Source organism: Lycium barbarum, chromosome 11 (genome assembly GCF_019175385.1).
Source record: "Lycium barbarum isolate Lr01 chromosome 11, ASM1917538v2, whole genome shotgun sequence".
NCBI lineage: Eukaryota > Viridiplantae > Streptophyta > Magnoliopsida > Solanales > Solanaceae > Lycium > Lycium barbarum.
Genome location: NC_083347.1, coordinates 4983400 through 4997168, shown reverse-complemented (window position 1 = coordinate 4997168; position 13769 = coordinate 4983400). Strand labels below are relative to the sequence as shown.

Genomic DNA, 13769 nt, shown 5'->3' with positions numbered 1-13769 from the left:
TGTCAGCTTCGAGACTCCGATTATATTCGGTCATTGCGGCCAGCTCTCTTTTCAACTGACTGTTTTCGGCCTTGCCGCATCAAGCTCGGGTCGGAGGTTGGAAAGAGCGACCGCCCGGTTCAACTCCTCCTCCTTTTGCCGAAGAAGGTGCAGATACTTCTCCGTTTCGCGGCCTTGGGCCTCCAGTTGGCCCTTAAGATCGTCCACCTCCTGCTGGGTGCGGACGAAGGCTTCGTTGACAAGCACCACACTCTGCAAATGCAGCAAATTAAAAACTTGGACAAAACAGAGTGGAAACTCTCAATGAAGCTATGCATAGACGGCTAAAGATCTTACCCGGTTGCTAGCATGCATACCCTCGTTCATAAAGCACTGCCAGGAGACTCCGGTCATCTTGCGCTTATCCGAATCCGAGACAAGGGGCCTCAGATAGCTCGCCACACCCACCGGGCGAGAAAGAAAGCTGCAGTCTTCAGGGACGGTGACCGTAACCGATCTCGTTCTCCTTGGCTCCACATTTGGGGCTGGAAAAGTGCGCACTAGGCTGTCCCTAGCCCCGGATTCGGAAGTCCGGCTGGCCGACCTCGTGGCCCGAGGAATAGGGAGATGCCCAAATCCCGAATCTTCGCCGGTAGCAAGAGGGGTGCCCGAGAACATGTCCTCGAACTCGTCGGACCTCGGAGCCGGAGTAGAAGAACTGGGAGCGGCCTCAATATCTTCGGCAAAGGTCGGGGGCTCCGTAACAGCAGCGGGCTCATGCTCGGGCGTCAGGTGAATAACAGTGGGGACTTCAACTTCCGGGACCTGTTCAGTCCTTTGGTCGATTCCAGCAGCGGCCGCCTCCCCGGGCCTTCTTATCCTTTGAAGGGGAATCTCTTCGGAGGAAGTTTCACCTGAAATGTCGACGAAATCAATTGACCTTAAAGGAGCTGGGGAAAGGATTTCTTCCGAACCTGTGTGAGAACCCGGAACTAAAAGTCCTTCACCGGCGAAAGGAAGAAGTGCAACGGCTACAGACTCCTCCGGGATCGGGGCTACGGAAGGTTCGGCATCAACCCTCCGAACTATAATATCAGGCTCTGTTTCGTCCCGTAAGGTCCGAGTAACGCTTCTCGCCCTCTTCTTCTTCAACGGTTGCCCTTTATCCGAGGGCCTCTTTCTTTTGGCAGCAGAAGCAGCAGCAAGGGCACGAGATGCATCCGCTGTATCGAACTCGGATGCCGACGTTGTGGGTTCAGCTGTCGACTCCGGTTGGGGGTTTACCGAGCCCTTGGGCAAACCTGAAAGTCGAAGAGACAATGAGTACGGATAAGTAAAAGACGCAGTGAACACGGATAGAAATAGAAACACTATCGTGATTTTGGGCGACCCATTGGCCGCGTGACAAGTGGGCCCACGTCCGGTTGTCAAGGGCATGTTGGCTAAGGAGTGCGGTGACCCACTCACTCAGATTACGGACAACCGGGGGAACGTACCCATTGGCTGGCATGAATAGGAAAAACGGTGAGCAAGTAGGATCGAAATTTTGCGAAACATACAGAAGCGATCACTTAAAAGCTCAGGACTTACGCATGTTGTTCCACTTCTCTGGGAAGGGCAGGTGGTCTGCCAGAATTATGTCTTCGGTCTTCACTCGGACATACCGTTCCAACCAGCCCCTATCTCTGTCCTCGTCCATTTTCGAGAAGAATGGATTCCGGCTGCGCTTGGCAAGTTTCATTACGCCACCCTGGAACAGCCTCGGGGAGTATAGACGTATCAGGTGGGCCAGCGTGAGCTCCTTCTCAGCGTTGTTGGCCAACAACCGGAGGCACGCCACGACCCTCCAGATGATCGGACCAATTTGTGCTAAGGTCACGCCGTAGGTCCGGCATATGTCTAAAATAACCGGATCTATCGGAGGATCGAGCTTGAGGGTGAAGGGATAAGTATAGACATACAGAAAACCCACCTGATGGTCGGTGACTGACTCGTCAAGACCGGGGGCGAAAACTCGGATCGGGCGATTGTCCCATCCGCAGTCGGACCGGACAAGGTCGAGCCTGTCCTCGGTAATGGAGGAGGGGTATCTCCTCACGTCGTACCCCCTATCAGACACCGACGAAGGTTTTTCAACCTCGAGGTCTTTGTTGAAGTTGAATTTGGCCGGTATAATGTCCGAAGCTGTAGGCTCGAAGGAGCTCTTCGCTTTAGCCGGGGACACAACCTCGGTCCCGGGGGATGAAACCGAGGGAATGTCATGGGAAGTGGTTTCAGACATTTAGGAATATGAAAAGAAGAAGAAGTTGGATAGATTCAAAAGAAGGGCTAAGGAAAGCAGAAGGCAGTAAGGGAACAGGCAATGTAGGAGAATTTAGAAGGCGAGAACCAACGACGAACAGTAACAGATCAGTGTAAGGAAAGAAGCAGAATTGAGCCCTTTTTGCGTAAAGAATAGGCAACAAATTAGCAACAAACTTGATACAGAAGGAGAGCAGATGTGATGAAGGTGAAGAAACGAAGTAAAAGTTCAAGGCAAAAAGGAAATGAGTTGAAAATTTGAAGGGCGTTCAAATGGAAGAATGAAGGGGTAGTGGACGTTTTATAGATATGGGGTTTGGGTGTTTACGGTTTCCGGCCAACCGGGAAGCGCCATGCGTCCCATAATTAATGAGGAATGACTTGAAATGACGTGCGGGCGGCGGTTGTCAGAGCGAACCATCCGGGATGCGACACGTGGCCGATGGCAGAGGAACGTGGGAAGTTGTTCCCGCAAAAAAAAACGAAGCGATAGCGACGGACAAAGGGAGTCACCGGTTTCGTGATTCGCCCACTTCCCGTTACTCCGAAAGATCGGTGATCCGAGAAGTGTGGGGACTATCTGTATACGGTAAAAACCGGATGTGGGTCAAACCGGTGAGACGAGAAACCGAAGGAAGAAGGGGACAAGAACGTACATGAAGACTTTCATGCTTAGCCGGAGGAACGCTTGCCCGGAGCTATCGGAGGGGCCATTTGGTCCGGTACCTTCATTACCGAGTTGGTCGAGGTCGTTAGCCCGAGTATCCGGGCCGTTGGTCCGGTACAGCAGTTGCACACGGGCCACGCGTCAATAGCGTCCTGCCATGATCAACCAACTATGCGTGTGTCAGACCGTACGGCCAACCTAATCCCACCAAATCCGTTCAGAGTTGTCCTTATTATTATTATTTTATGATTCACATGGTATGAGGCCCATAGAGGCAACACTATAAATAGAGCTCATTCCCCTCCTTTGAGGGGGTTGGCTTCTTCATTTTCCAAGAACACTTGTAATAGCAAAACATGTATGCAATTTCCCTCTCTCTAAGATTGGATTCGGTCCATAGCAATTATTTGCATTTTCGTTGTATTTCTTCAAACAAGTATTGTACGTCGTTTGGCAAACATTAATACACTTCACCAATTGCTTTGCTACATAACGTTCATACATTCCATTTTCCATACGATTTATATCGGGATCCAAACACATATCCTATACCTACTTACAAATTCAATTGCGTATCCAAATTCGGGGTAAACAATAGTACATCATGATCAAGTCTAAGTTACTATGATAAAGTTACTATGATAATCACTGGCTAAAACGTATTTAACATATAGTTTATTTTCCCATATCTTCTTTTAGAAAAGCAAGTCTCACTAAATTATAAATATCGTTTTAGCGGCAAACATACATATCTACTTCTCCCTCCATTCCCTCCATCCCAATTTATTATATGAATATTTGTCTAGATATGAAGTTTATGAAATAAAGATTTTGGTTTGCTCCTTCTCGATTGATTCTCGTGTCTTTCTTCTTACTCTTTTTCTATTTTTATTTTTCATTCTTTAAATAAGAGTTAAAATAAAGAAGAAGGGAATGAGGAATTGAGTTCTTGTTTTTTTTTTTTTTGGTTAATCTAGTATTCGGAAATCACAGGCTCATCTAATTTAAATTCACGTCGTATATAACTCATTTAAGGTGAAACACCCTACAAGGTGAAGAGATGGTTAAGTTTAAGAGATTTTATCCATCCCATCAGGTTGTAATTCTGACTAATCTTTTTCCTCTCATTGAAGCAGTTCAATCCAAACGTTTGAGGAAAAGCAGAAAAAACATATCCATGGCTCCTTCACCTAACATCCCTCAATTCGGCAATATGTAAAATGGAAAACAAAAAAAAGGTCGAAACGCCTAAAAAGTTCCACTAACTTATTCCAGACACATATAAACAAATGAAAAGTTACATTTCCAATTATTCCTTCATTTCTTTTGTTTTAAAGTAATGGTAGTGGCAACTATAATAGATATAGTACAAACAGCTAGTGCTAAAAGCTTCTTTTATCCCTCATTTCAACTAAATTCAGCTACAAACAAAATTCCTTTTTGTAAACTAACTAGCATAATGAAAAAAGGCAAAAATAAAGATCTTTTTTTATCATCTCATTCCCTAGTCGCATACAGTGGTACCAAATATTGGCCAAAGCTGCATCATTTTGCCTGTGCTGGTCCTTCAATTCCTTTGTAAGGGTCACTTCTTTTTCGTTCTCTTTTTGCATTCCCTTTATTTTTTCATCATCAGCCTGGACCTGAATATTACCAGTAGTACTTTTAATTATGTGGCCCCTCCAAAAAGAAACTGTTTTGGTCCTCTTTCTCATTTCATCCCCACTCGTCTGAGTTTAAGTTATATACACTGTCAGTATATATAAAGAATTGTTTATACTATCAAGTCACATAAAAGATATGTACAGGTAAGTCTTCTTATAATGTGAGATCTACAATCTTGAAAATAAGACAGTTCACCTGCTATAATAGATATAGATGACCTAATGATGTAAAGATCTATTAAACTGACAGTGTATATAACTTAAATTCGATTAGGGATGACTTCTAGTGGAATAATTTGTGTAATATATATCTGTTGTTGGCTTGTTGTCTAGGCCTGTTGATTTATCTGAAAGTTCCTCCAAAGGTAGGAGTCCAAAAATCAACTGTGGTTTCATGAGTTACAGGAAAGGTGCTAGAAACTGGGACCAAACATAATCCTCGACTTCTAAGATCTTGCTTTCCTCCCTCTGGATTCACATTTGATTTATCACCACTCTGCACAATATGAAGAAAAAATGAACTCTTTATTTGCAATACGTATAAAAACATTCAAATTTAACTTCTAAACACATAGCTTGTGTCGAGGAATTTTTACACTATTAGGTTATCAAAAGATAATTATAGGTCACCATTCATAAGGTATGAGGTTATTGACCTGGAAAATAAGGCCTGCTATAACAGGTTAAAGTACACGGTTAATACAAAAAAAATATTTACACTAATAAATATGTATACTAGTATGTTATCTTTATCTGTTGTTAGCAGATATACGTGCCTTATTTTTAAGATTATAAATCAACTTTTGATGAAGAATTACATAGAAATCTTTTTTGAATAAGTTGATAGTGTAAAATTTATTTATATCAAATGTATATACATGTTAAATTTATAAGTTAAATATACAACATTAATAGTCTTTGTTTTAATTTGCACTGAAAAAATAAAAGTAGTTTTACCTGCTGCATGGAAGCTCCACTTTTCATGTATGGTGTGCTTAAGACCTGTTATGTGAAACCAAAAAAAAATAAAAAATTAATGCGTAAGAAGTCATTCACTATAAATGTAGTATTTTCTTAACGTAATTTCATTGAATTGTTCCTTATGGATTAATTAATTAATTTTAGTGGTTTCAAGGTTTTAATCAATTCTTTGAAAAAACTCGGATCCAACCTGCACTAAATTAAAGGAAAAGACCAATTGGATAAACAATTAAAGCAATTAAACATTAGGGCTCTAATGATTAACAGACTTACATTAACTTGTTCATGGAGGAACTTTATGTACTCGATCGCTTCGGAGAGCACAGAAGCTGTATCAGTCTGGGGAAATAAAAAACAAACAGAAATTTAATGTATGAAAGTGTAATTCTTGTGAATTCAAAAGTCAATGACTAGTCACTCAATATACAGCACATATAGTCATAAATAGGGTGTTTGAGTAAGCTTAGAAGTCTTATAAGTTGATTAAATTAGTTTAGAAATACCTGTTAATTTATCTACGTGTTTGGTCAATACACAAATATGTATAAGTCAAAATTAGTTAAAAGTTATAAGGTGGTCACCCCAACTTCTTACTTTAAACCAACTTATGACTTTTCAATTTATGACTTTTCAATTTATAAACAGTTTGAATAAATCTTTTTATATTTTGTCTCTAAATTTTTTTCTATTCTCAAAATATTCTTCTGAAAATTAAATTCCTAACTCCTCTCCATTTCATTTCATTGTTCATTCTTCTCCTTGTACAGATCTCCTTGAACAGATACTTTTTAATTTACTTTTGTAAATAACTTTACGGATATGGTAGTCATTTTATAGTATTAAAACTGCTTATCTATACTTTTCTTTATCTAACACAAAAATTGTTTATTATCGGTTTTAACACTTTTATCTAAACACATAGAGTAATTATTACATACTGTTTACTCGTAAAATCATATAATACCAAAAAATAGTTTTCAATACTAATGCTTGTCGGCTAATTTTCAATCAGTTAACTCAAACGGATAGTAGTCTTTCTGTTAAAGTGTAAATAAATTTAGTCCAGTTTTTGTAATTACCTTTCCAAAAGGCGAGACTAATTGTTGAAGCGCAGTGATTCTGTCTCCCATTTTCTCTTTCCTCGCCTGAAAAAAGAATCAGAAAACATATTCTCATCGAAGGCTATATGATCGAATAAAAAACTAATTAATCTTTTTTAAAAAATAAAATAAAATTACATCCATCATTAGATGTGCATCTTATTTCTTCCAGAAAAAACTTACATGATGCACCATTGAGTTCAATGGAACTCTACAAAAGTTGTCAGTACAAAGACTAGCATATACAAATAATTAATCTAAAGTCCCATTTTGTCGTTAAAAAATTCATGTGAACTTATGCAAATACCTTAAAAGCTGGCAATGGAGATGGCGCTTCATTCCGCGGTCTCTTATTTGATGTTTCAGTACTGTTAGCTTTCTTTGCTATTGTGCTTATATTCCTAACTTCTGCTGTATGCTGTTGCATGAAATGCACCACTTTTAGTACTAATGCTTGTATGAATTTACCAAAAGGAGAAAATCAAAATCCACACATAGCATACAAAATGAATTGTAGTTACTATTACTTTCTATGTACTAATTTACGTGGTACACTTTCTTTTTAAAATCTATTTATGAAAAAATATCATATTTTGTATTTAGAAACAATTTAACTTTTAGCATTTTCAGTTTTTATATTTAATGAAATAATTTATAATCATACAAATATCTAAACTCATTTTAGATCACAAACTTTTAGAGGTTCTCATTTTTTTTCTTAAATTTCATGCCCAGAAATAAGGTCACGTAAATTGGAATTGAATACTTCCTCTGCTCCATTTTATATGATACTCTTTACATTTTAATCTGGATAAAATAAAATAAAATGACACAACTCCATATTTAATAACTCTATAACTTTAATATTATTACTCTACTTTTGATAACATGCCCTTTTTTATCCAAAAAAAAAGAAAAGAAGATAACATGCCCTTCTAACTACAAAAATATCATCACATGTCTTGATTAAGACTATATTAGTTTTAAAAATAATTTGGATATATGACAAAAATCATTCTTTCTTCTTAAATTTCGTATTGAGTTAAATACCATCACATAAAATGATACAAAGGGAATACAACTTATTCCATTACGTACCTTTGGTTTCTCATCAACCATTGGATTGGCAAGTTGCGGATGTAAAGAAGGGATGAAACTTGATCGGACATCGTTCGCGGCAGCTGACGTGGCATTCCAGAAAGGAGTGCCACCGGAGAAATGCGATGATTGGCCGTGAGGCGGCGGCTGTGGCAGCGGCCACTGCTGTTTCGGAGGGTCCGATGTTCGGAGGAATTGAGGAAATTTAGACCATGAAGAAGATGAAGAAGAAGAAGTAGGCATTGCATCAACTGATGTTGGAGGAATATTGACATCACAATTTGATTGGTTATTATAGGAAGGATTATAATATAACGATCTACTAGCACTTGTAAAATGATTGGATTCTTGCTGCTGACTATTATCAGAAATTAATAGCCCTTGTAACATATTTGAAGGACTTCCATAAGCTGCTGAATTTTCAAGATTGTGACCACTAAATACTTGTGATTGATGATCTAAAGAAATGCCCCGGTTCATAATTTGTTTATTATAATCATTCACTGAAGAATCATCAGAATTCCCATGATATATTTTTTGCGTGGTACTCCAATTATGATCTTGTTCATGACACGTTCCTTCCTGCTGATAATTTGCATTTGAACTCAAACCTTCTTGAAGTATAGAACGAAAACCACTCCCAGATTTTTCACCTCTGCTGCAGGAAAAAAAAAATGAAAATAGAATAAAAAACCTAAGTCGAATCTTCATATGAGATGACTGGAATAAGCGACGGAGCCAATTTTTACTAAGGATATGCGAAATTAAAGAAGTAAGCACACCAAGAAATAATAAGGGGATTCAATATCTATTATATATATGTCAAAGATAATTTTGACCTTATATACAATATAATTTTCTTGCAAAGGGGTTCATCGCCCCCCTAGCTCTACCACTTAGTAGAACATCTATTTAATCTTGGTCGGACATGCAATATAGATAAATATGCAAAAAATCACTAAACTTTCAATAAATATCAAATTCTGAACTCATAAGTTTCAGAGAAGACTATGATGTTCGGCAATAAAAAAATTAAATTGAACACATCAAATTTAGATCATGAATGTTTCCGACAAACTATACTCAGGTCCTGACCCCGCTGCTAAGTGGTAATTCAAACATAAATTCTACATCTTCAAACCAACTAGAAAAAGCATAAACGCTGCAGAAAATACTACTTACAAGAAAGGTTGGTTCCAATCAAGTCCTTGAGGTGATAACCCTAAGCCCATCATTTGCAAATTATGATTAGCAGATAAAACACCTCGTCCTACGCCTCCGCCTCCGCCTCCACCACCTATGGAAGATTCAGTGGTGTAACTCCTTTGGGAATCAGCCGGAAAAACCATAGAACTATTATCGGATCTTGCCTTAATGTCCTCAATTTCTGTAGGCCAAACAAAGTTGCTTCCCATGCTACCTAGTGTGGTACTGGATGCTGAAGGCGTAGTACATAATGATATTCCACTCTCAATAAACTTATTCCTAGACGATGATGTTGTTGTTGATGAAGATGTTGATGATTCCCACCAGTTTCCTCTGCCTAGCTGAAATTCTTCTGCCATGGCGACTTTTGAAAAATGAAAAAAAAAAAGAAAAAAAGAAAAGAAGAGAGAAAATCTTTTGTGTTCCAAATTGTGGTACTAATAAATTACAATCACCACTTGAATTGAATGTAGAATAGAGCTTGATTCTTATTCTGGAATTTGCTTTGCTTCTACTCGATTGCTTGTTTGTTTGGCTCTTATTATTTTTAGAAAAGAAAGCAGAAAAATGAAATGACTTCGTTTCGCTGCATATCACTATTTATAGTACCCCTTATTCAAGTTGGAGTTTATGAGAGTTCAGAAATGACCAAAATAATCGGTTGACTTTTGGTGACTGATTAGACAAATGAAAGGGTCACACACCTTTTTAGAAATCAAATTTAATTTCCTGCTTAGACAAACAGATTTAATTACTTTAGTATGTTTTAGCTTTGTAGAATTAGTTTATGTTTTTATTTTAGTAGTATTATCTTTTATAGTCAGCAGCACTGATGTATTTTTTTCCTCCCACTTTATCTTTTGACTTTAAATTATTTTCAATTTGAGGGTTATGTATTTGCTTCAAAAGCTAACACCATGCCAAATAAGCTTTTTCATACTGTCGAGTCAATATACCATTGATAGCAATAGACAAAAGTTTACACGTCACACACCACTATAATCTTTGGCTAATGTTTATAATTTATAAAAATCATTAATTACATAAAGCTCAAGAACTGCAATTAAACTAGAACTCTACCATTATATTCTCTGATTAAGCCACACCAGATTTTTTTTTTTTAAGAACTATATGAGATTATAAACATAGATCGTGCGTGGATGTGGACTAATTTTTTTTTTTTTTTTTGCTGCAAAACAAAAGGGGGATAAATTAATAAAGCTACCATGGTTCTAGAAAAGGACTAAGTTTTTTTCTTTTTTTCATTTTTGGGTTAGTAGTGGAAGTCAATGTCATCAAATATCCTTTGCCACAAATTTTAGTTCACAAAAGCCATCATCTAAACTATGTACTAGAAGCAGCTCCTGAATGCTAAAGGTAGTTGAAAACATGAGAGTTGAGACCATTTATTAGTAAATAGTAAAATATAGTACTCCCTTAGTTTCATTTTACGTGATCTTATTTAATTAAATATAAATGTTATAAATAAATATATATTTTTTTGAAATTTGTAATCTTAAATATGCTATAATATTTGTAATCTTAATATGTGTGTGATATATATATATATATCACACACACAGATATATATAGTGGTAAAGGTTTAAATTAAATTTGCTTTTAAATTGAGAAAGAAATCATTATTTTTGGAACATTTTAAAAATAAAATAACATCACATGAATAATTAAGAAAGAACACTTAGGCTCTTATATATATATATGTGTGTGTGTGTGTGTGATATATATATATATATATATATATCATTAAGAATATAGTGGTAAAGGTTTAAATTAAATTTGCTTTTAAATTGAGAAAAAAATCATTATTTTTGGAACATTTTAAAAAGAAAATAACATCACATGAGTAATTAAGAAAGAACACTTAGGCTCTTATGTGCCCTCCTTGGCTGGAGAATGTTATTCTAGTTAGCTTTTGGAAGCTTTGGTAGGTGAATCTTGTCATCATCTACGTACTATTTAGAGTTTTTTCATTTGGTGTTGTATCCTTATTATAGGCCACCGATTAGTTCGAATTTATATATACTGTGCACGATCTATTAAAAGGAGAAATACTTTCTACCACAATATGTTTACTTTATAGGAGCTCAAATTCAAAACTTATAGTTAAAGGAAAAAAATTCTATCCATTCCGATAATCTTTGAGGATTACTCCCTCCAAATAATAAAAAAAATGTTCATTTAGCCTTCTTTTTTTTAGTTCAAAAGAAGTGTTCACTTATTAAATGAAGAAACAATTAGCCTTATTTTTTCAGATTTGTCCCTGTTGAGTGTTATGTGATCAAATCTCCATGCCTATTTAATTAGGGGTAGTTTAGTCAACTCACATATTTTTTTTCTTGGAGTATGTAGTTTCTTAAGGGGTGTGCAAATGATTAAGTGAACTATTTTGATCCGGAGGGAATACTATTTAGAGTTAAATATTTCTCCAATATGTGCGGCGTATTTAATGACTGCTCATCATCGATCCTTAATTATAATGGCATTCATCAACCTCATCAAAACTAAACATGTTAGAGAGTCATTTGTATCTTTCCGATTGCCATCATCAATATCACAAAATTGATAGATTAGCTTATTGTGTTTTCAAAAAGGTACAATCCTTTTTAAACGTAAATGTAAATGGAGTGTCCAAGAAGATATATGGTCTACTTGCCAGGTATAATCATGTCCCTTTTTCTAGTTCAAATTAAATAATTACGATGATGACACATCAACCCACAACAGTTTGTTCTATGAGTAGCCATGTCTCAAATTTATCTTCGAAAGGATTAGTACATCCGGACCCAAAATGAGAACACCCCATCCCCATAAACAGATTTAAGATTTAAAATTTATGAATTTCTATAACAATCTCAAGTGAATATATAATAACAATTGAATTTACAGTCAAATATTTAATAAATTTCGTAATACATATACTAAAGCTCAAACAAAGGTCATTGAGTTCACGTGAACCTACCTATAATGTATGGTAGATGATCTGATCTCCAACAATTCAAACAAGAAGAAGGAAGAGGAAGACGATGCAGCACTAGTTTGACGTGATGAGATAACTCGCGTTGAATACCGATCTTTCTCAGTTTGTTTGTTTATCTATTAGTTTCAAACGTAAAACAAGAGGTTCTGTATACGGAAAAAACCGGGGTCAAGGTTCTTGACCCAACGCCTGAAGGTTCGGGCCAAGAACGAGGAGCAGTAGATCAGTTGAGCTCGACTAGCCGGGGAGGAGCGGTTCAGACTCGGTCATTCGGACCCAGCAGAGTCCGAAGAGTTACGTTTCAGCTGATGAAGGTCCGAGAAGACCGGCCCATTGCGATTTTCTCTCCGCACGATGCGTCGTGCAGCTGTCAAACTCGAAATTCAGGGGATCTCTACCCATGATTGATTTAGTTACCATGTCAAATACGAATACTTCTACTATAAATAGGGGGGTAAATCCTCATAGGAGGGGCATCTTATATTTTACTTTCTTTTACGCAATTTCATTAAACCCTAATTCTCAAAGTTCTGTAAGCATCAAAAAGTCAATAGAATTCTCGCGAATTGGTTCGAAGTGATTGAGCCTCAGGCCGTGCCATCCGTTGCAATCTTAATTGAAGCTATCTCTTACCTTCTTATTCTTCTGCCCTATAAACGAATCAAGTCGCATATCCTTTAAACCACATACAAATTCAATTATTATCTTTTTAAGGGGTAAACAGGTTTGTTAATAATAGATATTGCCACCAACTGAGAATGTGGTTTACGACACTTTTGGATAATTAGGCTAGGTCAAATTATCTATATATCTGATGTGTTATCTATCCCAATCTTATTATCTGCTTTACATATGGGGCTAATGTACCTAAAAGGCATAATCATAAAAGGGGAAAAGAAGAATATATTTCTGGTATGTTGCAATATGGGTGTGGCCAGATCATAAGAACTAAAATACTACTCCAATCATTCAGAAAAACGGAAAAATTAATTAAGTTTCGTGAGGTGAAGGTAGCAATGGGTTTAGGGGGGGGGGGGGGGGGGGGGGGCTCCGGTGGCCAGTGGTGGAGGAAGACCGGTTACCGTTCTAGCGCCACTCACTGAGTAATTGGTACTATGGACTCTATCCGTTCAATTTTTACTTGCCACGTTTCCTTCTGGAGAGTCAAACTATATGGATTTTGATAAATATTTTAATATGTGTTTTTTTCATCAATATTAATACGAGAAGGATGACAACTTATAATATTTTTTATATAATTTTTATCATTTAATTTTTATATTAAATTTAAAATATTAATTTAATTAAATTCAATTTAATTCTAAAGACTAATCAAATTAACGATCGAAGAGCGTGACAAAGTAAATGTGAACCGATATTACCTGCAGTATTTTACGTATATTGACTCTTCCTTTTGTTAAGTTAGCAAGTCAACGGTGGGTCCACGCAGCTGGCACGCGTGCAGATACAATGGGGTCCTCGCTGGTGACCTAAGAGTCAGAGCCTGAGAGCGACCCAAAACATTCTTCTTGTAATCATTTCATTCATCACTTATCTTGTTTTTGAATTTGGATTTCACCAAATGCCTCCTAAATAAATAAATAATAAAAGTCCTTCGTATCATCACGCAACGCAGTCTTACACGAGTTACAACCCTACTTATATTTAGTTTCTTTTTCATTTTGCCAAATACATGCATACATATTAGATACAATGTTATTATTAAATCCCTTTTTTTAGTGACCGACCTATAGACTATAGTTTAGTTGATACGC

The 13769-nt window shown here is 37.0% G+C and overlaps 1 protein-coding gene across 2 annotated transcripts; it reads right to left on the bottom strand.

Moving 5' to 3' along the window:
• Positions 1-4750: 4750 nt before the first annotated feature.
• Positions 4751-9581, bottom strand: LOC132618807 (transcription factor bHLH123-like). Of its 2 annotated transcripts, none has more exons than XM_060333815.1 (7): positions 8973-9581; positions 7791-8445; positions 7000-7110; positions 6672-6737; positions 5866-5931; positions 5569-5613; positions 4751-5107 (listed from the first exon to the last, which is right to left on the bottom strand). In XM_060333815.1, exons 1-7 carry the CDS (start codon positions 9353-9355, stop codon positions 4955-4957), a joined length of 1479 nt encoding a protein of 492 aa, XP_060189798.1. In that variant the 5' UTR covers positions 9356-9581; the 3' UTR covers positions 4751-4954. The 2 variants fall into 2 exon arrangements, with proteins under 2 accessions (XP_060189798.1, XP_060189797.1); XM_060333814.1 differs by having other exon boundaries at positions 7791-8448; positions 8973-9579.
• Positions 9582-13769: the final 4188 nt, after the last annotated feature.

What these genes read in the sequence shown, in the direction of transcription:
- LOC132618807 (XM_060333814.1), bottom strand. Translation starts at nt 9,355, where the DNA reads ATGGCAGAAGAATTTCAGCTAGGCAGAGGAAACTGGTGGGAATCATCA. An exon ending in TGGTTGATGAGAAACCAAAG is followed by an intron (nt 7,111 to 7,790) that starts GTACGTAATGGA and finishes TTCATGCAACAG; the next exon opens with CATACAGCAGAAGTTAGGAA. An exon ending in TAGTCTCGCCTTTTGGAAAG is followed by an intron (nt 5,932 to 6,671) that starts GTAATTACAAAA and finishes TTATTTCCCCAG; the next exon opens with ACTGATACAGCTTCTGTGCT.